General features: G+C 47.7%; 1 protein-coding gene across 2 annotated transcripts in view; it reads left to right on the top strand.

The window, feature by feature from the left end:
- The window catches only part of CLPB (ClpB family mitochondrial disaggregase), a 70,127-nt gene that overhangs the window by 16,042 nt on the left and 28,710 nt on the right, over nucleotides 1-25,375 (top strand). For both annotated transcript variants that reach the window (XM_064410799.1, XM_064410798.1), the window contains exons 4-5: nucleotides 9,590-9,693; nucleotides 13,826-13,954. In XM_064410799.1, coding sequence (XP_064266869.1) covers nucleotides 9,590-9,693; nucleotides 13,826-13,954 — 233 coding nt within the window. The remainder of the gene's footprint in view (nucleotides 1-9,589; nucleotides 9,694-13,825; nucleotides 13,955-25,375) is intronic.

Genomic DNA, 25,375 nt, shown 5'->3' with positions numbered 1-25,375 from the left:
TTAAAGTGAAAATTAGGAAGACCTTGAATACCTGAAGCTTAGTATAACTTTTCTCCAGATAGCAGAAGAGTAATTAGATACTGTTGGACCTGGTGATCTTAAAGGTCTTTTCCCACCTTTGTGATTCTGATGCTATCCTTTCTGTAGGCAAACATAAATGCAAGCTTATTCCGTATGTAACAGCTCCTGCATCATGCCAGACAAGGTTTTGGCCCTCGGTCCTGTTTCTAGACTTGAAATGTCCACAGTGCAGAGTGGGAAATGCATTGAGCTGGAACATGACCCACAGAGAGTTTGAAATTCCTTACGAATGGTTTGCTAATGGACCTAGTCCAAAGGGTGAACTGTGTAACTGAAACTAGAAGTTGTGGCCAGGGTGTAATGGAGAAGGGAGGAGTCAAAGGCACAAGGATGCAGGATGGTTTTGTTTATAGAGTGTGGTCCCTCTGTAAAAGGTTATGCTCTAAATCTGCTTTCTCCAGCCACAGCAACTGATCTCAGAATCAGAATCATGGGTTGGAAGGGACCTTGAAGATCATCCACTTCCACCCTTCTGCTGTGAGCAGGAGCACCTTGCACTAGACCAGTTTGCTCCAAGCCCAGTCCAACGTGGTTTTGAGCACTTTCAGGGATGGGGCTGCCACAGCTTCTCTGGGCAACCTGTGCCGGAGCCTCACCACTCTCTCAAGGTAGAATTGTTTCCCTGTATTCAGTCTAACCCTGTCCTCTGGCAGTGTGAAGCCATTCTCCCTTGTCCAATTGCCTGTGTAATCCACCTGATATGATGGATTTGAAGCTGTTATGACTTTTGGTCCTTCGCTCCTCAGGCCAGCAGCCTCTGGAGAGGTGAGCTGGGCTGTCCCTGGCTCAGAGATGGCTGAGGTTCAGCCAGCTGAACAGGACCTCCAGGAACTGTTTGCCTGCAAAAAGATCAAGGTCATTCCAATGTTTAACTTCCTGGCTCTCTCACCGCTTCCTGTTTTATGGCTAACGATACCTCCACAGGTTCCTCAGCATGGTTTTGAAGGGCTGGGATGCTGGGAACTGACATGAGTGTTTTCAGCTAAGAGAAAAGGAAGCCTTCATCCTCGATGCCTTTCCAAAGGTGTTTTTCGGAGAAGAACAATGTTTTCAGTCTCCACTGTGTGCTGCAGATTTCTGTGACCTGTCCTTTAGCTTTGTCATGTTTCCCAGTTTCCACAGCCCTCACTCTTCCAATTAGACAGCCCCAGTCCATCTGTTTAATTTAATTCCAGAGGCACTGCTTTAATGATTTCTGTCAGTTGCCATCAGCTACAAGATGAAATCCAGTGTGCCGGAAGGCAAGTTTGGGGTCCATCTTTTCTTTTCACAGCAAAACAATGATCATCTTCTTCCTCTTGGAAACATCTTGTATCCAAAATGTGAGGAGGCATTAAGAAGCATTCTGCAATATTCCCATGGATAGGTCTCCAGGAGGAGATTGGTGTCTGCCTGGGAGGGGAGACACAGTAGTGGATCTAGTGGAGACAGATATTTAGGGTTTCTTTTTTATATGAGACAGAGTCAATGTCCAAATTATTTGGCTCCCTGATGATACATGTTGTAACTGTGTCGTGGACTAAAGACACTGTGACCATGTTTACAGCAGCAAAGGAAGGTTTTATGCTGTAATTCCCATTGCTGTGGGAATTACCATAGCGTTGTCATGTTTTTAGTATTTAAGATCAGAGCGTTGTGGGGTTTGCGCATTTGTTAAAATAAGCAATAAAGCTATCATAAATGAAACCCCAAAGCAGGTAAGACTTTAGCTGTATGTCTGTATTCTGTAGAATAGTGACCTTTTCTATATCTGGTTATCAGCTACTCCGGTTTTTATCATTTCCACAAAAATAAAGTGACATTGAAATATCAAGTCGTCTTCTCTGCCTCCTCTGCCTCTCTGAGGCAGAGAGCTACTTGTGTGGTAAGGGAGACCAAAGCACAGAGCAGCATGGAAAGTCTGAGTCCCAGTGGGATAAGTTTGAGTAGTTCTAAAAAACACTGGAACCTTGTTTCTGCTCCCATTCAACCACATTGACACAACCCCTGGGCAGCAATTGTGAAGGAGGGGGCTGGAGCATGAGCACAAGTCTGATGAGGAGTGGCTGAGGGAGCTGGGGGCCTCAGCCTGGAGAAAAGGAGGTTCAAGAGCAACCTTCTTACTCTGTAAAACTCCCTGATGGGTGGGTGGAGCCAGATGGGGATCACTCTCTTTCTCCAGGTAACACGGGACAGGGAAAAAAGGAAACAGCCTCAAATTGTGCCATGGGAGCTTGAGGTTGACTATTAAGGAAAATTCCAAGCCTGAAAATATTGTCAAGCCATGGAAGAGACTGCCCAGTGCAGTGGTGGGGTCACCATCCTTGAAGAGATTTAAAAATCGTATGGAAGTGGTACCTGGGGACAGTGTTTAGTGGTGGCCTGATAGTGCTGGAGGAACAGTTGCACTCAATGATCTCAGAGGGGTTTTCCAATCTAAATGGTTCTGTGATTCTGTGATTTTAGGGCTTCCAAAGTTTTCTGCATGGCTCATGTGGTGGGAAGGAGCACCTGGGTGCACTCACAGGGATTCCTTTCTCAGAATCCAGTTCAAGTGCAGTTCAAGCCTGTGCAAGACTCCATAAAGGCTTTCACAGCAGCAATACCCATGTTTTAATTGGACAGAAGTGCTCCAGCCCTCAGAGCATCATTTTGTTCCCCTCTGGACTCACTTCAGCAGCTTCACATCATTCTGATTTTGGGTGGCCCAGAGATGGAGGCAGCACTGCATGTGGGGTCTCACCTGAGAGGAGCAGAGGGTCAGAATTGTCCCCTCCTCTGCTGTCCATGCTGTGGGATCAGCCCAGGGTATGGGTTTCTGACAGTGCACTGTCAGGACATGTTGAGCTTTGTCTTCCTTTTTCACTGGGGGCTTTAGCCTCCAAATTCCTCTTGACTCTTCCCCACATCATCCACTCATCTTCATTTTCTTTTTGCAGCTTTGACTTTCTGCACACCCTTTCTTCTTCTGCCTTCCTCTTGAGGTCTGGATCTCTTTGCATTTCTTCACCTTTGCTTCTCAACACCTTTCTTCCGGGAATAACCAATGCCAAGTGACTCCTCCCTGAGCCCTGGCTCTCCTTTTCTTTCTCTGCCTTTCTGTGAAGATCAAAGGAGCTGTGGGTCAAAGGTTCTCCCATGGAACCAGAGCCAGCAGGGCTTGGGCCAGCGTGGCCTTGCCCCATCCCTCACCCTCCTCCAGTCCTCCTTAGGGAGAGGAGTCAGGAAGGAGTTTGCTCCTTGCCTCCATGTACATTGCTGGGAGCTGTGCCTCATCCACCTGTGCATTGAAGATGCTGTGTGGCTGTTTTATATTGGTAATGACAGTTCCTCGTGCACTGTGGTATTCTAGTGGGTTTGTTCTGAGATTGGTGAAGGGTGACTGATCTGGAGCTGTTCCCTGTCTACAGGCAGTGACATGATGAACTAGTGCAGTCTTGTTATCTATATTAGGTACATATATCTGTTCCATGGGGGTTTCTTCACTCCTTTCACTTTAGGCAAGTCATTCAGAGCTGTCTGCAGTAGAGCTGGAGAAATATCTGAGTACCTTGGGAAGAAGATAAGGCCCAATGTGTCACCTGTCAGAGAGCTCAGGAGTTGGGCGTGGGTTTCAGCTGTGATGACAGAATGTTTGGAGGGCCTGATTCTACAAACTGGGGCTTTGACTTTCAACCACTCCCTTTCTGGGTGTTTTTTGATGAACAGTGACCACTTGGCTGTTCCTGCAGCTGTTACTCACACCTCTGCCTTGGCAGCACCCCCATCCCAGACCCCGGGGCATGAGCATCCCTGTTTTCGGGGATGAACACCATCTGATGTCTTGCAACTCAGGCACAATGTGATACTGTCTGTTTGGCAGGTTCCTGTACCCCTCCAAGCCACAGAAATGGCTTCTCTTTACATTTTCTTACTGCTCCAGGCAGGGAGCAGGGCTTCTAACACTCCTCAGCTCCCTTGTGTGCCTTCACCATGCTTCTGAAAGATGATTCACCCATGTCACACTCTTAAAGAAAACTGAAGAATATAACAATTACCACCCTTCAAGATTTTTTTTCTTTTTTCTTTTTATTCCATAGTTCTTTTTTATTCCTTTTTGAGGAGTCAGTCATTTTCATCTGGGTTAATAATAACACATCACGGCGCAAGGGATTGCTGCGGCTGCCTGGCTTTCTGTGCCATCGTAGATGTAAACATGCTCCTGGGAAGGCACACATCCACATTTAGCTTCCCTCTGAGCACTAGTTCCTCCCAGCCCTCCTGCTGTGCTGAGTTTTACACAGTTAAGATATAACCAGGCAAGGATCTTCTTTGTGTCCAGGCAGGACATGTGGCTCCTGCCAGAGCTCAGGGCAGCCGCGTATCAAAACCCAGCCGGGCGTTTGCATTGTGCCGATAACGCACGGTCATGGGGATCACGAGGCTTCTTGCTTCACCAAGCCCAGCTGCCGGCGGTGGTCCAGGCATGACATCTCTCTTGACGCAGCCCCAGTCACCTCCCACCATCTCACCATTGATTTCCCCACCCCCTGTATTGTATATATGTATTTATTTATTGAACAATATGTTAGTCCAGCCATTACAAGCAGAAAGCACTTTCCTCAATCGATTGAACTGCCCAGCCAGCTCTAGCTCAGCATTGCCCTCTGAGTCATCACCAGGGTCAATTTAGATTTGTATTCATGCTGATGAATAGGCTCTGCCTCTAATCCAATCAAAACTTGATCAGCAAATTAAAACTCAGCTTGTTGAGGCTGTTGAACACAGGTGAGTTATGGAGGGAAGCTGGAACAGTGCAGCTGGACACTTGCATCCCACTCCTTCTAGGATCTGGTGTAGGGTGTTGTTCTGCCCCAGTGCCTCACAGCAAGAGGAAGAACACAAAAAGTGTATGGGCCAGAGAATCCCTCATTTGAAACTCACTCGTCATGGGATGGTTTGGGTTTGGAAGGGCCTTAAAGCTGATCTCATTCCAATCCCCCTGCCATGGACAGGGACACCTTCCACTAGACCTGGTTGCTCCAAGATCCATCCAGCCAGGCCTTGAACATTTCCAGAAATGGGGCAGTTACAGCTTCTGTAGGCAACCTGTGCCAGGGCCTTGCTACCCTCGCAAGGAAGAATTTCTTCCCAATATCCCATTTAACCCTGCCCTCTGTCACTTTGAAGTCATTCCCCCTTGTCTTGTCACTCCAGGCCCTTCTCCAAAGTCTCTCTCCAGCTCCCTTGGAGCCTCTTTAGTCACCTGATTTTGCAAGTCCCTTCCTTTTTTCCAGGAACATTCACATGTTTGCATTGCTGAGCACAGTTCCTTTGCATTTTCGTGGCACTGTTACCTTTCCTACAGGGTAATTTGCTTGAATGTCCCATTACCTGCAAATCGGATAGGTGCAATTAATAGCTGTGATTCCAGGAGTCTAGCTGATGGACAAGTGCTTGGAGGGGTTGGCACATCCCAAAAGCAGGAGATGTGATTGAAAGATGATTGGAAAGGAAGGCTGGATGTGTGGTGTGTTGTTATTAGACTAGTGCCAGTATTTAGGCAGAGCAGATTTTGCCAGGAAGTGATGATATCAGTGCTTATTATTAAACTTGAGTCTCCCAGCCATCATAAGAGCTATGGAAATGTTTCTTACCATGGGAATATGGTGCAGAGGGTAATTCTCAGGGAGAGCAGAGCAGTTCTGCCACCATCAGCTGCTACACCACTCTCAGACCACCTTGCATCTAGCAGCTGTAGTCCTCTGCTCAACTTCTCACAAAAGGCCACTTCCCAGAGAAGAATGCTGAACTTGTTGGCAGTGGATGAAAAGCACAAGGCTTCCTGAGTATCCAAGAGCACGTGGAGGTAGTATCTGATGGAGTGCCTGGGAAGAACACTCATTTCAGTGCAGTCACCGAGGGCACAAAAGGCAGATGAATGGAGTTATCAAGAAAATGACAAATCCTGTTTAACCATATGACTCGCTCAGTACCTGTAGCTCACTCATGGGCCACAGTGTTGTGGATTAAAGTCCTACACTGGGACTTGGGATCACTGCCCTTAAATGAGGCAGATTCAGGGACCTGAAGGTATATCTTAGCCTGTGAGCTAAAATTGAAGTAGAGAGGTCTCTTTGGTGGTAGTAGCCATGAGAATGGGGTCCAAGAAGGGTGGTTTGACCATATCAGAACCATATCAGTGCTTCCAAAAACTTCAGTGATCCATGAGGCTTAGCTGCCTCGTGGGGATGCTGGAAACCCTGATTGCAAGAATCACAGTAAGCTAACTGCTAGGGCAAGATCATCAAAGGCTTAATTGAAGCATATAATTTCTTGCCTGAAGGAGTTGTCCAGCCCTGTCACTGCCAGGGCAGTGGTGAAGTCCCCATGCCTGGAGGGATTTAAAAGCCATGATTCCATGGTTCCCTGGTTGTCTCACTGGAACTGTACTGCAGATTGTGGGTTATCTCGCACACTGGCCCTTCAAACAAAATCAAAACTACTTAGTGAACTGAGAGAAAACTCAGGCTCATTGAAGAGATTTGTCTAGTAGAGAGTGAGCACATCTGTGATGAAAGGCTGCTCTGTCTTTATGGCTTCCACTGCTGATATCTGAAAGTAGGTGAGGTAATCCACCATCAAGAAAGATGTCAGCCTGTTGGAGCAAGTAACCAGGAGGCTGTAGAGATTCTCCAGGAGCTGGAGAGAGGCTGAGAGTGGTGAAGCTGCTCAGAAGAGAAGGCTCCAGGGAGACCTTAGAGCCCCTGGCAGTGTCTAAAGAGACTCCAAGAGACCTGGAGAGGAACTTTGGACAAGGGCCTGGAGTGACAGGATAAGGGGGAGTGGTTTCCCATTGACAGAGGGCAGGGTTAGATGGGATATTGGGAAGAAATTCATCCTTGTGAGTATGGTACGGCCCCGGCACAGGTTGCCTACAGAAGCTGTGACTGCCCCATTCCTGGAAGTGTGGCTTAATTGGATGGATCTTAGAGCAACCAGGTCTAGTGGAAGGTGTCCCTGTCCATGGCAGGGGGTTGAAATTAGATGAGCTTTAAGGTCCCTATCAACCCAAAGCATTCCAGGTTTTCATGATGCCCATCCCTAGTGCCTGTTCAGCCATGGCTGTACAACTCAATCCACTCAAGAACCTGTGCATTGCAGCATGCTTCTGATGACTGAAAAGGGGAAGGGCCATAATTGGAAATTGCTGTTTGCAGAATAAAAGCCAGAACCTCCCAACCTAAATATTATAGAACAAATTATACTGTCAAAATATGGATGTAAATGAAATATAGATATAACTGGAGTACAGATGTAAATGAGCTCTGTATGCTCACAAGGATTGCCTGACAGGAGAGTGGAGCCAGGTGGGGGTCAGTCTCTTCTCCCAGGTAACAAGTGACAGGACAAAAGGAAACAGCCTCAAGTTGCACCAAGGGAAGTTTAGGTTGGATATTGGGAAAATTTCTTCCCCAAAAGGTTGTCCAGCTCTGGTACAGTCTGCCCTGAGGAGTTCCCATTCCTGAAGGGTTTAAAAACATTTAGATGTTTGACATTTAGGGAGGAATGATGCCTAAGATTTTTAGCTTTTTATATATTTGTAACTTTGTAGATTGCTAAAGCATAGCTGTAGCTTCTAGTGCTTTTCCTATCTTTCCTTCTTACATTTAGGAACGATAAATTAACCTTATAAAGACATCCCTAAGTACTGTTTAGTCTTATTCCAAGAAGAGAACCAGTTACAAGGACATTCTCTTTTCCAGTCAGAATCTGGACCAGACATAACAGAAGTGGGGCAAAAGAAACTGCTAGACTGCTTCCAGTGGAGCAAGACTCCAGGAATTATTGCCTAACCAACCAACCTTTTAATTGGACAGTATATGCTAAGCACACTAATCAACTAACATTATAAAAATCGTAGAATTACTGTTCCACATGCAGTTTTCACACATTGTGTACCTGGAAGCTTTCAAGTAAAGATTTGCTATTATATTCACTTTAACATTGTTGGAAAGAGCTATTATATTTTCCGGGTATCAGTGGGTGAGAATGCTGGGGGAACAGTTGGACTTGATGGTCTTAGAGGGCTTTTCCAACCTAAACAATTCCATTATTCCATCTCCAGCCCCCAGTCTTGGTGCTGTGCTCACTAGAGGTGACTTTATACATGGTGAGGAGCACACCAGTGCTAGTAAAGAGCCAGCCTCTGCTATACCTTGCTCAAATAGTAAGATAACCACCCTTGATTCTGCTAATGCATTTATAGGGTAAATGGAAGAGGAGCTTAAGTTAAATTCCAGATGTGACTTGACAAGCCACAGCCTGCAGGTACGTGTCAGGCTGTGGCGCACGTCGCTGTCAGCCTGTGAGCCATGTCACTGGTGATGAATGCTAACAAATGAGTTACTGTCTAGTTGTCATGGGAAGCCTGCATGCTGAAAAAAAAAATTAAGAATTAACTGGCTTTAAGCTGCTTTCAGAAGGAGTGAGAAATTTAATTCTGATCTGATGATTGTTTGGATTCGGAAGCAGAGAGTGAGGACTTCCACGCCAAAATGGCCTGGGCAGTGTGTCCCGTGTCCCACTGCAGCATGTTCATAATGTGCAACATTTGCTGGCAGCTCAAAATCCAGCATGTCCTGGACTGGTCCCCAGCTCCACGGGCAGCAGGGCAAGGGAGAAGCTTCTGAACCTCTGCTCCACTCTGACGAGACCTGCCACTAGATCAGTTTGCTTCAAGCCTCAGTCTGGCCTGGAACCCTCTCAGGGATGGGACAGCCACGGCTTTTCTGGGCAGCCTGTGCCAGAGCATCACCACCCTCGGACAAGAATTTCTTCCTGATATCCAGTCTATCCTCTGTCAGTGGGAAACCATTCCCATTGTGCTGTCACTCCAAGCCCTTGTCCAAAGTCTCTCTCCAGGACTTCTGGAGCCGCTTTAGGCCCTAAGGGGCTCTAAGGTCTCCCTGGAACCTTCTCTTCTCCAGGCTGAACACCCCCAACTCTCTCAGCCTGTCTTCTAGGGGTGCTCCAGCCCTCTGATTATCTTCAGAGCCTCCTCTGAACTGCTTGCTGTGGAAGTTGTTTACATTTCCTGTGGTAGAGTGGCACCTTTAGTATCGGAGGTGTAGGTCCTGTACGATTGCCCCCCAAAAGCAATGCAGTTTTGCTTCCCTTAATCTGCAGAGTGTTACAATAATCTTCCTTTTTGCAGGGACAGGGGTGGCCTTAGAGCCAAGGTCTGTGTCTAGGAATATGCCTTGTGCTAGAAGCATGTTCTATGCATGTCACCTCAGAAGGATTGCATATCTCTACAGTGTCACCCCTTCCTCCAGTCTCTCCCCCATATCATTCATTTTAGCATATGCTGGTGGAGCTCTATTTAATGAAATGTTCAGTTATGGTTGTGGGTTAACTTCCCTGGAATGTTAACATTTCCAGGAATATTTGAAGAGGGCTTTCTGAGCACTTCTCAGTCTCTGACCCTCAAGGGGCTTCAATTCCTCATCTGTGACTTCTGCCTTACTTTTCTTCTGTTTTGTGACAGTGTGGTAAAGGCTCTGCTCACAGCTAATGCAGATCCAAACCTTGGGGATGATTTCAGCAGTGTGTATGAGATTGCTAAAGAAAAAGGCCTCCATTCCTTGGAAGGTAAGATGGTTTTGTGTGTAGCTACAAACATTTGCTTTTCAGGTCCCAAAATTTTGTTTCCTGATCTGACCACATGGGGTTTTTTTAGATCTTGTTTCATCTTCTTCCATTTAAATGCAAAGTAATTGATGGTACTTGGGTGAATGTGTGTCTGAAGAGGAAAGAAACATTATGTAGATATTATATAGAAGCAATCCTTCAATTTACTAGAGATAAACTGGTTTTATATAGCCAGAGCAAAATACAAAGTCGTAGATAGAAACATCATTCCATTGACTCACATGCAGCCACATCTTGGGGAAGGGGAAGGGTTCAGGGCAGTGTATTCCACCAGCAGCCTTAATCCAGATCTTATCAGGAGCTGTGAAATGCAGACAGACTTGGCCAATTGAAATAAAGCTGAATGATGCAAGCTGAATGGTTGCTGTGACTACTGTTGGGTTTGGGCAGGCATCAGTATCAGCTCTCAGCCCTAGATGACTTTCCATGAAAACAAGGTCATTTTCTGCAGAGTCATGTCATCTCATTATTGATATTCTTGGCTGATCTCAGTTTCCACGCTCACCCCTTCATTATCCTCATCACTGGTTGATGCAGACTCAGAATCACAGAATCATGGCATGGTTTGGGTGGGAAGGGACCTTTAAAGCCCATCCAGTCCAACCCCCTGCCATGGCATGGATACCTTCCACTAGGCCAGGTTTCTCAGACACCTGCTTTGTTTATTCAGACCTATTTAAATTTCCCAGACAGTTTCCACTTTTCATGACAATAAATGGTGGTAAAATTTTCTTGGTTTTATGACTATCAGGATATGTCTGGATTCTAGGTGCCCAGCTGTGCTTTGGAGCAGCCAGCTGCATGTTCAGAGATTCTTCTGTTCCTCGTGCTAGCAGGAATGATAGTAGGACTCAACCCCTCCAAAATGTCCCTGTCTTCCCTATTCCAGAAGCCTTTTCTCTATCCAAGCACTTTGCTGGCCTGCCAACCTCACGTCTGAGCTGGCAGACCATGGGATGTTTCCCAAACATCCCCCTTGCCCTGCCAGAGCCCAGCCAGCCACTGGGACTTGCATTCCCAGGTATGCCTGCATCCACAGTGGCTGCTTTTGTGTGCTCTGACTTGTTTGGAAGTTAAACCGTGTTCCAGCTGCTCTGGGTGGAAAATGGGAGGAAGTCACTCAGTTTGTCTAGAGCCTCAGTCTGCACAGCATGGTTTGCAAAGCCTGAGTCATAGAGTTTTAGAACAGAATCATGGAATTATTTTGGTTGGAAAAGCCCTTCCAGGCCATGGAGTCCAACTATTCTCCTGGCACTGCTGAGGCCACCACTAAACCATGTCTCCAAGTGCTACATCCACATGACTTTTAAAGCCCTCCACAGATGGGCAGACAGTGCCACAGCACCCCTTTCCATGAAGAAATTTCTCCCAGTATCCATCCTGAATCTCCCCTGGCACAACTTGAGTACATTTCCTTTTGTCCTGTCCCTTGTTCCTTGGGAGAAGAGCTTGACCCCCACCTGGCTCGACTCTCCTGTCAGAGAGTTGAGGAGAGTGAGAAAGTCCCCCTGAGCCTCCTTTTCTCCAGGCTGGGCTTCCTCAACTCCCTCAGCCACTCCTCACCAGACTTGTGCTCCACACCATTCCACAGCTCTGTTGCTCTTCTCTGGACATGCTCCAGCACCTCAATGTCCTTTTTGGAGTGAGGGATCCAGAACTGAGCCCAGCACAGGGTCATTTCCCTCATCATGCAGCCACGCCATGGATGCTGCTGGAGCACAGTGACATTATCCACGGGCCTGTCTGTGCTTTTGACTCAGTGCTAAGAGGCAAAAGCACGGTGAAAGCCTAATGAAGGTGTAATATTTGAACCTTTCATAAAGCACAGGTTGAGTTAAGAAGATGGAACAGTGAGGCGACAGCTTTGACAGGGCATTATTCTGTATTTTTAAAAGCTCCCTGCTCTCATCCCTCACCGTGACCCCACCCGTGCAGCAGACCTACTTTTTGATGGGAGAGAGAGTATACATAGATCATATCCCTATAGCAGGGAATGTAAAATGTATGAAACTACATTAAAAAATGAGCAATAGAATGCCAATACATAATGCATGTACATAGACTTTATTTAAGATAAAGTGTATCAACCAAGAAAGTTAATTGTTTTTGTCTGCATTCATCCCTCTCTAATGTTATATATTTTGGGGTGAAGAAAAGATAAGGCCACTCCATGAGAAGTTGCATTAATTCTTTGGTTGACATGTTTTATTAAAAAGAATAAATTCAGTTGCGTTTTTAAAAAGAGAGAGAGAAACTGCCTTTGTTTTTTCCTTTTTTTTTAGACATTTACATATTTCGTGTATAAATATTTTTTCATAAAAACATCCAAATCGAGAGGGTGTGCTCCACAACCACTGCACAAAATATATTACAGACATTTATATGGATGGCAGGAAGGGAGACAGAGGGCTGAAAATTTCCAGGCACCCAGTGATGGATGGTGGACGAGGCTTCCCCTGACGCTTTATTGAGTTTCCGATGATTATCTTTCTCAGAGACATTTTTTACAGATGACGGCCGAGCTGTCACAACGGACCATGGGGGAAAAAAACCAACAATAATAACACTTTAATCTCTTTACTGCGCTGCTCCCTAGTATCTCAGATTCATCTTCCCTGACGCACGCAGTTCATTATCCTGCTCCTCCCTGGGTAGGAAATGACGACAAATAAATATACATACTCACCCTGTGTGCTTAGAGAAAGGACCCAGGGAAGGAAAGGAGCCAGGGCATTAATTGATCTTCCTGGAGGGACTGTGGTTCATTAGTGGAGATGCTGGGCTCGGACAGCATCAGGTATTCATCACAGTGTTTCTCTCTTCTGAACTTTTTGAATCTCCTAGAAATCTTTTGATGGCTCTTAGGAGGGACTGTGAAGAAGTCCCTGCAGCCCATCCGTTTTCCAGCTCTGCTTGCTTTGCCATAGCACAGTATAAGGTACTCAGAGCACTTGGGAGCTCTCCCTGCTCCTGGATCTGGGTCTAATGAGTTTTGGGTACAGACCCTTTCACCAAACAGCTGGACACACCTCCAGGAGCAGAATTTGGCCCCCCAGGTGGGTGGTGTTCATTTGAATGGAGACAGCATATGCCAATTCCACCATCACTCATTCTCCATGGTGGGAGAGCATATTTATGGGGCTTCCTCTAGGCAGCCTGTGCCATTGTCTCACCACCCTCACAGGGAAGAATTTCTTCCCAATATTCAATCTTACACTGCCCACTGTCAGTTTGAAGACATTCCTACTTGTCCTGTCACTATCTGTAAAAAGTCACTCTCTCTTTTTTGTTTTTTTCCTGATGACTAAAAGCAAAGAGTTTAAAATCCAGGTTTTTTAAAGCCTGATTCTTAAACCAGCTACAGGAGAGCAGGGGTGCTGCAGACCCTTCCTTCAGAGCCATGCCCTGCTGAGACAGACGGACTTATGTGCTGGAGACTCCCAAAATCAGGAATTTGCTCGAAGAGCAAGCCATAGTGAGGCAGCATTCATTCCTGTCACAGCTTCCCTTCCGTTTGCTAAAAACATTATTTAGATTAGATATTGGAAGAAATTCTGCCCTGTGAGAGTGCCAAGGCTCTGGTACAGGTTGCCCAGGGAAGCTGTGACTGGCCCATTGCTGGAAGTGTTCAAGACCAGGCTGAACAGAGCTTGGAGCAGCCTGGTCTCATGGAAGGTGTCTCTGCCTCTGGCAGGGGGGTAGAACCAGATGAGCTTTAAGGGATCTTCCCAGTCAAGCCATGCTGTTACCCTACAATAAATGGCTGGAAAAAAGCTAAAGTCTTTGCTCAGGTGTTCTCCACCCACCTCCTTCCCTGTCTGGGCACTGTGTAGGCACTCACTGGGATACATGGAAACCACGTTGTCCTTATTTCCACTTCTGCTCAGTGCAGTGGGGGCAATGGCCACCAGAAATCCACACTGGGGTCCTGTGGTCCCAGAAAAGGTCACAAAGCCCTTCATAAGCTTCCTGCATGGTGAGGGGTGGTGGGTCCATGCTGCTGCTGCACATCCAGATGAGCAGCTCTGTCGTTATCTCAGTGAGCTGAGCTTTCACTCTTTGTCCCCTGCAGTCCTTGTCACCCGGGAGGATGACTTCAACAACCGCCTCAACATCCGAGCCAACTTCAAGGGCTGCACAGCTCTACACTACGCGGTTCTGGCTGATGACTACCTGACAGTCAAACTGCTGCTGGATGCAGGTGAGTTTTGGAGTTCCACCCAGCTCATGGGACCCAGCTCATGGGTCAGGAGCACTTCTGAGTCAGCCCATCCTACAAAACTGTCAGGTTCAGACACAGGCCACACTCTGTCACTGTCACAGTTTGGTGTGATTTGCTGTTTGCTTTCATCTCTTTACTTTTTAGTTTCTGTGTTCCTGTTCATTTCCAGTGGTTTTTCATTTCCATGTGCTTTTGGTGGCTCTTCTCACCTTAGTCATTGAGTTTTCTCTCTCCTCCTGCAGTTAAACATCCAGGGAATCATAGAATCCTGGAGTGGTTTGGGTTGAAAGGAACCTCAAAAATCATCCAATTCTAACCCTCTGCCATGGGCAGGGACATCGTTCACTAGACCTGGTTGTTCTAAGCTGCATCCAACCTGGCCTTGAACATTTCCAGGGATGGGGCAGTCACAACCTCTCTGGGCAACCTGTGCCAGGGCCTTGGCACCCTCAGAGGGAGGAATTTCTTCCCAATATCCCATCTAACCCTGCCCTCTGTCAGTGGGAAACCACTCCCCCTTATCCTGTCACTCCAGGCTCTTGGAGCACTCTCCAGCTCCTTTGGAGTCTCTTTAGACACTGCCAGGGGCTCTAAGGTCTCCCTGGAGCCTTCCCTTCTCCAGCTGAACACTCCCAGCCTGTCTCCAGAGCAGAGTGACTTCAGCCCTTGGAGACACCTCCTCCACCCTCACTCCAGCAGCTCCACACCCTTCCAGTGTTGGGAGCCCCAGGGCTGGACTGAGTGCCTCACATGCCCCCATTGGTCTCTGCTTAGTATTTTTTCATTTCCCACCTACAGTATTTACTCAGGCCATCTGTCATATCCCTCATGTCCCTTTGTGGAATGGAAGGGTCCCCACTATCCCAGGAATGGATCTGCTCTGTAGACAGGGCACAGGATAGGTGCTGGTAGCCAGATGAAATGGTGGACGCTCAAGTACTGTTGGCACTGGGACAATGCCGCTCTTGTGAGAATTGGTCAGAATTAGCTTATGCAGTTACTGGTCCTCTGGTTAAATCACAGGGCCCTTCTCCTCATAGAGCCTGCTTCACTCTTGTATACTCACCTGGCCAGCCTGTTCAGTGCTCAGCTGTCTTCATGGGGAAAAGCTTATCAGCACTAGTGGAGTAGAATGAGAAGATGCATTTAGCCAACAGAATAGGAATGTGCTGCCCTGACAACAGCTTTTATATGTACCCTCCTGCTGTTCCTTCTGGGGTGATATTTGTGACAATTGTGCTGTTCTCCAGAGCTGGCATCTGCTTAGTGTGTACCTGCAGATGCAAATTGTGTCAGACCACCAAGCTGGTCTATAGTTCTGTTTTCTTCCAGATGTGATGTCCTTTGTCCCCAGCATTCCTTCTCCTCCAGCAATTTCAACAGCTCTCCTCCTGCGATGTCCCCAAGGTCACCTGGAGATGAGCCAGTCACAGCAATGCTGTCCCTGCCTCAGGTGTATGCTGCCAGCAGCCTCTGCCAGGTGGAACATAAAGTAGTCACCTGTCACAGCCTGGCCCTACCTGAGATAGGCTCACTAGGGTCTGGTTGGCCAGATGCTGATTTTTGCAAAGATTTGAGGAATGTTGTAGTCTTTATGGTGTGGGCATCTCAGAAATTAATTCTAGGGAGGCAGACAAGTATGCAATGGTATGACATTGCAATGGTCTCATAAGGCTCATTCTTTAAAAAAGCAGCTAAAAAGATAATCTGTGATAAACATCCCCAGATAGGATGAGGAAAATTAATTGTGGCAACGTTGAACCTTGATACTCATCTGTATTATGTGCTTATTATCTTTCACAAATAGAAATATAAGAGTGAAAGGGTGAGATTCTGCAGCACTGAACTCCAGGTCAGGGTTTCCCTGGGAGCCTTACAGATACCAGAACCCCAGCTCCTGGCCATAAATTAACCCAAAACCAAAGGAACCAATAAAATAAACTCTATTGCAAAGGCAGGCCTCCTTCCAGGGAAGGGAGCTGAAAAAGCAGGCAGCTGCTCAGGAAGCTGTGGGACTGTGTGGACATGGTGGCTGGGAAGCCTTCAGAGAAAAATACTACTCCCCCCACCAAGTGGGGTCCATGGCATTTTTCTGACACAGAAGCCCCCTCAGTGTTCTCAGTGTGTGTGGGCATTGCGTGAGCACAGAACCCGGCTTGGTCCCAGAGCATATCTTACTGCATGTCTGTTCCATGGCCAGCAGCGCCTGCTCAGAGGTCACTTGGCCATGGGCACTGATGGTCAGAAGGTCTCCAGCAAGACCTCTGGGTTCCCACAGTTGTGGGCAGGGATCCCCCCCACAGGAGGAGCAGAGCAGAGTGGAGTGGAGGGGGCTTTACCTGCCTGAGCAATGGGTTGTGAATGCACAGACCTGGAAAGGCTTTGCCAGAGAGTGCAAGGGGCTCTGGGGTGTTACAGAGAGTGGCAGTGGGGTTGAAGGGCTGCAAAAGTCCTTGCCACAGCAATATTTGGAACAGATCTGTGCAGTCTGTCCTGGAGGCTGGAGAGCATTTGAGATATGTCATGGTGTGAATCATAGAATCACAGAATGGTTTGGACTGACCACTCCCAGCTCTCCCAGCCTGTCTCTGGAGCAGAGGGACTCAGCCCTCACCTCTGTGGCCTCCTCTGGACTCACTCCAGCATTTCTAGATTCTTCTGTTATTGGACCCCAGAGCTGGAGGCAGCAGTACAGGTGAGGTCTTGCCAGAGTGGGGCAGAGGGGCAGAATCACCTGAAATAGCATTTTCTACAAAGATATCTGCTTCTCATTTCTGCCTTGGAAACCTCCTTGCATGACACATATTATCAGGTGATTGAAAGTACAGGGCAGCTCCTTGGTTACCCTAAGCACAGATAAATGATGGGTGCGAATAACTGAAGTTGGCACTAAAGAATTTTTCCACCCTGAATAAATCATTGTAAGGAGTAAGTCCACCTTATTTCTCCAGTTTGCCTTGCTTAGCTCTCCAAGTACTCTTCCAGTTCAGGCCTCACTTCGCAGAGGCAACTGTTCTTTTTGTTCCAGAGATGTTTCTGTGTCTATCGTGGAGCCACTGCCATCCCTGTGAATGGCTCTTTCTCTGTCTGGTGCCAACAGAGAGTTCTTTGTTTGTAGCAAAGTGTCTCAGCTTGAAAGAACTCCGTTGGATCTCAAGGAAAAAAAAAAGCATTTAACAATCTGTGGGACTGTGTTTGTTTGGGTGCAAATGGAAGGATTGTGTGAAATCAAAGTGAAAATTCAGAACTTAGCCAGAAGATGTGATGGTCACTCATCACTGTTCCGTTCTTAGTCCAACCCCTCAGAAATCCTTCTGGATCCTGCTCAAGAGCTGCAGAGTTCATTTCCAAGAGGAAATCCTTGTCTTGTAGAGCATGTCCCAGCACTCAGATCCTGGAGACAGCAACCCACCAGTGGGAATCTCCATTTGGCGATGGTGTGAAATTCCCATTGGAGCTTCTCCCAAGGTTGAGTTCACAGTGTTCCTCAGATTAATCCCTGTTCACCGTCTACAATACCCACTTACCCTTTGCAGTCATGGTTTAGGATGCAGATTTATGAGGATTATTTGCTGAATGTAATAAACTTCACCTTTCTGTCAGGTGGACTCTGAGCTGCTGGGGTGACAGCAGACCCTTCCCTGCCCTTTCAGCAAGTTTTGGGTGCTGGAATTGGATTTCCTGATGGGTGCATGATAGGAGGGTTTCGGGCCATTCACTGGAGGCGTTCCCCTCCTCCCGGGTCCATGCAATAACAAAGCAGGGGATCCCTGCCTCCTCGTCAGTGTAATCTGGGATGAATACATGGCCAAGGGTCTTCGTGTGGAGATCGAGCACCGTCCAGCCCTTTGTGAGGGTAATGCCCCTGTGCTGCCATTGACATCGCTCACAGGGTGGCTCCTGGTTGCTGACATGGAACAGGCTCCCCTTGATCTCTCCCTACACCTGCCTTTTACTAACTCTCCATTTACTTTCCCTCTAACTTCTCTCGCTGGTGCTCTGCCCTCGGGCCAAAGCCATTAACTGCCCAGCCCCTCTCTGCTCCAGCCACTTCCCTACCCCGCTGTTGTGTTTTAAGGGAAGCCCCCTGCCCCTCACCCCACATCCCTAGTCTTTTGTGACCCATTCAGTGACTCGCTTGACCCCTCCAGGACCTTATAGCCCTTTGGTCAGCATGTGTGTGCCCAGCAGACCGCGAGATGAAGTGGCAGCTCTGTTGTCCTTTCGGGCAGTTGCTGGTGACATTTCACAGTCCCCTGACCTGAGGCAACACCATAAATATCGGTGTTTGGGGAAGGGGTGGGTGAGCACTCGCATCCACAGAGTGCACCAGTTGCTACTGCAGGCACAATTGATTCCAGGGACTTTGTGTTTAGCTCAGAGGAAGGCAGGCAGGGTCACCAGCTTGCTGGTGACAGAAGTCTCCTTGTTTTAGAGGGAGCTTTTATTATGTCAGTATTTAAGTGAAATAGCCAGTATTAAAAAGTGAAGTTTTTTGGCAATGGTGTAACCCTGCCGTGGAGCATAGCCAACATCAACCTCCCTTCTACAAATGGTTCTGCTCCAGAATCTTGCTGAAATGCAGGGAGCCACTGATTCATGTATCCAGAGTCATGGAGATTGTTCAAGGCCTGGAGCCCCTCTGCTCTGGAGACAGGCTGGGAGAGCTGGGGTTGTTCAGCTTGGAGAACGGAAGGCTCCTGGGAGACATTAGAGCCCCTGCTAGTGCCTAAAGAGGCTCCAAGATAGCTAGAGAGGGCCTCTGGATAAGTGCATGGAGTCACAGGACAAGTCAGGGCTCCCCACTGACAGAGGGCAGGGTTAGATGGGATATTGGGAAGAAATTCTTCCCTGAGGGTGGTGAGGCCCTGGCACAGGTTGCCCAGAGCAGCTGTGGCTGCCCCATCTCTGGGAGTGTTCCAGGCCGGGTTGGATAGGTCTGGGAGCAACCAGGTCTTGTGGAATATGTCCCTGCCCATGGCAGGGGAGTGGAATGAGGTGGGCTTTAAGGTCTGTTCAGCCCAAACAATCTTGTGATTCTGTGATTCAGAGCTAGAGACAGCACTGCTGCTGCTCAGAGATTTACCCTGCAGGTAAATGACCCTTCTCCCAGCTTGAGAAACTGTTCCCTTTTCACAGCCTTGTACTGGGAAGAGTTGTCATAGCTGTGGTAACCTTTCAGTAAATGAAAGTTACACTAGATAGAGCACAGAAGAAGATGCTGCAGGAACTGTCTTAGGTTGGAGCTTACAAAATGCAAAATCAGAATATTGTGAGCACTTGCTTATGTATACATCTGAGAAAGTAGGCACAGGAAGAAGCATAGAAGCAAGGTTCCCCTGGTGTGTAGCAGCCCAGCTGCCATTTTTCTAGGATCTCAAATTTAATTTCCAAGTGCTTTTCCAAGGTGTGTGTGGGTGTGTGGCTGTGTCCATGTAGCAAGGGGTTGTCTGAACTGTCATCTCCTGACGTGTGGAAGTGTTGTTTCTACAGGGTTGTGTGGCAGGGCACTACTCTGCTGCTGCACATAGGTGGGTAGGGGCTTTTATTTCCTACCCTTGCCTAAAAATACACCAGCTCCTTCCTTCAGAGATTGACCCATGCCGGTTTGTGGGACTTCTCCTCTCTATCCCCACTGCAGAAACCAACACCTGCCTTCCTGCCAAACCTGAGTAGGCTCCATATGTCCCCCATTCTCCCCAGTGCTCTCCTCATCCCTGACTGCCCTGCTTTCTATTTCCCACCTTCAGAAATCAGCCCCTCTGCTCCCATCTCCTCCTAGAGCCAGCACACAGGCTGACCAGGCTGTTCCTGCATGGGAAATGCCTCCTGCAATACATCTGCAGGGGGATCACATGATCACAGAATGGTTTGGGTCATAAGGGACCTTAAAGGTCTTCTCATTCCACCCCACTGCCACGGGCAGGGACACCTTCCGTTCATTTAGATTGCTCCAACCCCATCCAACCTGGCCTTGAACATTACAGGCATGGGGCAGCCACAGCTTCTCTGGGCAGCCTGTGCCAGGGCCTCACCACCCTCACAGGGAAGAATTTCTTCCTAATACCCAATCTAACCCTGCCCTCTGTCAGTGGGAAGCCATTCCCCCTTGTCCTGTCAGTCCTTGCCCTTGTCCAAAAGTCCTCTTCAGCAATCTTGGAGTCTCTCATCTCTAATTAGATGTGAAAGAGAGAGAGGAAGAAATGAACATACATTTGTGAAAACATTTTAGCTGAAGCTGCAATAACCTGGTCTGCTGAACTTGATTTGCTAGTAAATTTAGCCCAGTGCATTTGTTCGTAATGTTGTGCACTCGTCTCCTCACTCCAATGTAATTGCAGATCTTGTGAGTAGGGTGAGTGATGGGTAAACAGATTATGGAGCCAGCATTGCAAGGGATGGGTTTTGGACATCAGAAAGCAAAAGTGCTTATGGTATTCTCTGAAAAAAATCGGGTTCTAATTAATTGGGTTTTTCTAACCCAATTAATTTCTTATTAACTGCTACTTAATATATTTTGGAGTGTTTTCTGTTGCATCCCTGATTAAAAGGGTCCATTCTTCCAGAGGGAGAGTAAAGGATATCCCTAGAGAGTAGGCTTTCAGGTCTCCAGCAGCCACTTCCAGAAAGGAGAGAGCTTTGGTTTTAACACATCCGGAGAAATGAGGTTTTGCTGCAGTCAGCAGTTACCACAGTAAAGAGGAACTCAGGGCAGAACTCCTCCCTCTCTACAACTCCCTGAAAGAAAGGGGGAGTCAGGTGGGGGTCAGGCTCTTCTCCCAGGTAAAAAGTAACAGGATTAGAGGAAACTGCCTCGAGTTGTGCCAGGGGAGGTTTAGTTTGAATACGGGGAAAATTTCTTCCCCAGAAGGGTTGTTCAGGCTTGGCACAGGCTGCCCAGGGCAGTGTTGGAGTCCCCATCCATGGAGGGATTTGAAAGCCTTGTGGGTGTGGCAGTTAGGGACATGGGTTAGTGATGAGGGAGTGGTTGGATTTGATGGTCTGGCGAGGCTTTTCCAACCCAGGAAATTCCATGAAACTATTCTGTGACTCTATGACAGACTCTGTAAACCACACTGTGCAGAGTAAAGCTCTGCACAGCCCTGTGTGACTTCCTCCCATTTTTTCTCTAGAGTGGCTAGGACAAGGTTTAGCTTACAAGCAGGTCAGAGCATACAAATGCAGCCACTGTGGATGCAGCTGTCCCCAGGAATGCAAGTCCCAGTGGCTGGCTGGGCCCTTTTTGGTGAGTCACAGGCATGGTAGCTGTCCTGGGTGGTCTGTTGAGGTTTGCTGCCCTGACCAGCTGTCATGCCAGAGTGCCTGACATCCTCTCTCCCTCTCCATGCTCGTATTTACAAGGGAATCGGATAAATTCCGTATTGATTCCTTCTGTTGCACTGTAAATTTTGCAAAAGATGATTAAATAGTGCAATAGCATCTGCGAGTGCCGAGGCTCAATATGTTCTGGGCCGGCATATCGATCCTTCGTCTGACCGCAGCCAGCTCCACTCCCTGCCATGCCACACCAGTAATTAAAATCCTATGAAACTGGGATTTAGAAACCAATCATATCCCAGCATCCAGGCATCCAGCATCCCACTGTGGTGAGAGCAATAAGAGTCCAAAGTGCCAGCACATTTTTGTCTGTGTTGAAGCACTTAGGAATAGTTTTCCCTTAGGAGAGGGGAGTAAACAGATCCCTCTTGAAGTGTTTCTGGGGATAAACTTGACAGTGACCACATGTTTGGCATGATCTTAAGAGTTCTGCACACATGGGTATGTGGAGAAAGGGTGATGGATATACAGGAAGAGTATGATTTTGTAGTTCCCTCTCTCTTACCTTACAAAACAAGAGTCAGGAGTCAGGTAGATTATTTTCACACACAGTAGTCAAGTAGGCATAGACCAAATTATACTCAGGTTCCATTAAAGCAAGAGTGAAAGGTGCACACATTTAAGACATTCTTTCATTCTTTCCCTATTTCTTCTATTGCAACTTTCCCATTTGCCATAGAATCAGAGAACAGTTTTGGATTGTAAGTAACCTTCAGGCAGGCTCATTTTGTTCCAAGCCCTCACCATGGATGGGACACCTCTCAACAGATCAGGTTGCTCCAAGTCCGGTCCAGCCTGGCCTTGATCTTTATCACTTATGGAAACTCACCATCTCAGGTTGACTTCCAGCTTCTAATAAAGCTCAGAGGTCCTAGATTTCATTCCTAAAGAAGGGGCTTCTTTAAAATCCTTTTTTACCTGTGGGTTTTTTACATTTAATTTGCCAGAGCAAACACTTGATTTTCTTCATCTCCCCTGGGTTTGGAAGGATGATGGTGTGGTTTCTCCCTTTAGGAGAAGGTTCTAACTCTTCTTATGATGAGGACTTTAATATATATAATGGATTTCTTCAGTCTTTACATCCATGTTTCTGACAGTTACCTGCTAGTGGGCTGCTGCTTTTTTTCAAGCAAGATCCATGTTTTCCCCTTGTGGTACAAAGCTCCTTGGCCATGGGTTCTTTGCTGGATTTTTCTGGTGAGGAAGTTTGGCATGAATGTGTCCCATTGCAGTGTAGTACTTAGGAGCTGAGGTTTGGAGAAAGCCTTTTGCTTTGTCCAAGGCTGAATGAAGACTTGCACCTTGTCTTGGAAGTTTTCTGACTGCCAGAGCTCTTAGTGTCTGGTTTCCACCAGTTTAACAATTTATTGGTGTTGTCCTCTTTATCCTTGCAGTCCCTGGGCTAGTTTTCTGTGTGTTGTAGTGCCCTTCAGTGTCTCAGAGGGGTGACCTTCATGCTGTATTTTTGCTGTTTGGTCAGGGCATTTCATTCTGTACTAATCCTGTGTCACTGGCTCATACGATTGCCTTTCTTACCTTCATTTTGTTTCCAGTCTTTAATAGCTGACCTCACCGCTCCACCAGTGGGGCTCAGTCCTTTCCTGCAGTCCAGCTTACATGCTCCTTTGACCAGTCTCCTCCTTTGCCTCTGTTCCAGCTTATGCATCCCCATCCTGAAACTGTTGTGTCTGTCTGAGTACATAAAGATTTGTGTTCAGTCTGGTTCACAAGGTTTGGGAGCACTGGTTAAGCTGCACCTCCAAGAGAACCTCTCCTTCCTGGTTGCTACCTACCCTTGTCAGCATCTGACCTTCATCTCAGAGCTCTGGGTATCTGCTTTTTCATGTAAACTCTACCCCAGAAATGTCTAATTCTTAGTCTAGTCTAAACCCTTCCTTCACAGAATCACATAATGATTTGGATTGGAAGGGACCTTAAGCTCATCTAGTTCTAACCCCTGCCATGGGCAGGAACACCTTCCACTAGAACAGGTTGCTCTAAGACCCATCCAATCTGGCTGGACAAATTTAGGTTGGAAAGGCTTCTTGTGCTTTGAGAGTGAGGCCACTGGACCAAGGGAGCACAGACCTTGTTCCCTAGAGCTCTGTGAGGGCTGCTGTCAGCCCAGGGCTGTGCATTAGGCAGCACTTGATGTGGTGGAACTGCAGCTGGTGCAGGTGGACAATAAGACCAAGGGGATCTTGGCTTGTGTCACCAATAAGGTGGCCAGCAGGACCAGGACAGTGACTGATCCCTGTACCGGGCACTGCTGAGGTTGCACCTCAAATCTTGGGGTTGGTTTTGTGCCCCTCATGGGAAAAAATGGAGGTTCAGGTGGGACCTTCTCACTCTCTACTACTACTCAAAAGGAGGTTGTAGCCAGGTTCTCCCAGGCAACAAGTGATGGGACAAGAAGAAATGGCCTCAAGTTGCTCCAGGAGAAATTACGTTCAATATTAGAGGAAATTTCTTACCTGAAAGTGTTGCCCAGCCCTGGCACAGGCTGCCCAAAGCAGTGGTAGTGTCCCCATCCCTGAAAAGGATGGCCATGTAGTTGTGGCACTTGGGGACATGGGTTAGTGGTGGCCCTGGCTGTGCTGGGGGAGTGGATGGACTCAATGGTGTCAGAGGACTTTTCATACCTAAAATATTCTGTGATTCTATCCCTGTTGAATGCTTTATAGTGGGAGAATGGCTTTTCCCTGACTGAAGCAGTGCAGTCTTCTGTGCCAGAGACTTGCACAAGCACTCAGTTTCCACCTCCACCATATTGTACCTTCTGGACACCAAAGAAGGAAGATAGGAGACATGGAACATTTTGGCATCTTGTCTTTCTGTAACACAGGTCAGCACAGGCCACTGCTGCTGCCCAGCTCATTTGCAGGCAGGACCTCTGGAGTGGCATCAGACAGGGACTGTGTCATGCCAGTTCTCTGTCCCCACACCCATGCTGGGAACAGCTCAGGACCCAAACACTCAGGCTACCTGTGGGTATGCCCAGGACAGGAGGTTTCACACCATCTGGCTGGGCTGTGAAACAAGGTCCTCAGGAGTCCTTTCCTTGTCCCGGTACTCAGGGCTTTCTCAGCTGTCATCTGTCCACTCTTCAGAGCAGTGTCATTCTCTGGCTGTCTGCACGAGCTTCCAACACCACTGTGTGCCCTGTTCTGTCTGTTAGAAGTGTGAACCTTGTTCTGGCTGCAGCAGGTTCAGATCTGCTAGTCTTCTGCCCTGACAGGATGGAGTGACAAGAGCAGGGTCGTGGGGCTGCCAAGGACACAGGGAGCATCACAGGGATGTTCCTCCAAGATCTGTCTGTGCCCTTTGGCATTCTCCTTTTCCTCCTGCCATCTCTGCCTCCTTTTGCTATCCCCCTCCCTATCCTGACAGCAGTGGGGGACCTAAGTACCAGTATCCACTGCGTCGCCAGCTCTATTGACAGTTATCCAGAATCTGAAGGAATTCAAGACAAATTGTTAAGAGGAGGGAGTTAATAAAATTTGAAAAATTGAGGCCTGTCACTCCACTAAACTTTTTTCGATCCCACTGACAGAAACATATTTCCCCAATGAGTGACCTTCTGCAGCTGCTGCAGCGCCACAGCGCTGGGCGGGTGCAGGGAGAGAACCCCCACGCTATTTATCAAATATTATCAGCCAGGGCCTTCTAATATGAGCATGGAGGGTGGGAGGAGGCCACAGGCTCATACAGCCTGAGGTGCTGCCCAGGTGTCCATCTCCAGCTACAGACAGCGAGTGGGAGGTGACAAATTGCCTTCTATTAAGTCGTGGAAGGTTGACGTCCCCTTGGATACTGCTGCAGCCTGTGGCACAGGGTGGGAGAGGGCAGGAGAGGAGGTGGGGGTGTGGAGTGGGGTCAGCCAGGGCACCGACAGACCAGTGGCCACTTTTACCTTCTATTAGCAAGCCAAGTGATACTGTTATTTATGGCAGCATAATATTTTATTGCTGCCGGTACTCGAGGTTGGAATCGACCAGTTATAGGAGTCGGGTTCTATCAATTATTGCAGCAATTAGTCAAGTCGTCAAAGCCATTAACAGG

This window comes from Passer domesticus, chromosome 2, assembly GCF_036417665.1.
Source record: "Passer domesticus isolate bPasDom1 chromosome 2, bPasDom1.hap1, whole genome shotgun sequence".
Classification (NCBI taxonomy): Eukaryota; Metazoa; Chordata; class Aves; order Passeriformes; family Passeridae; genus Passer; species Passer domesticus.
The sequence above is the reverse complement of the archived record's forward strand: the minus strand, read 5'-3'. Positions and strand labels throughout refer to the sequence as shown.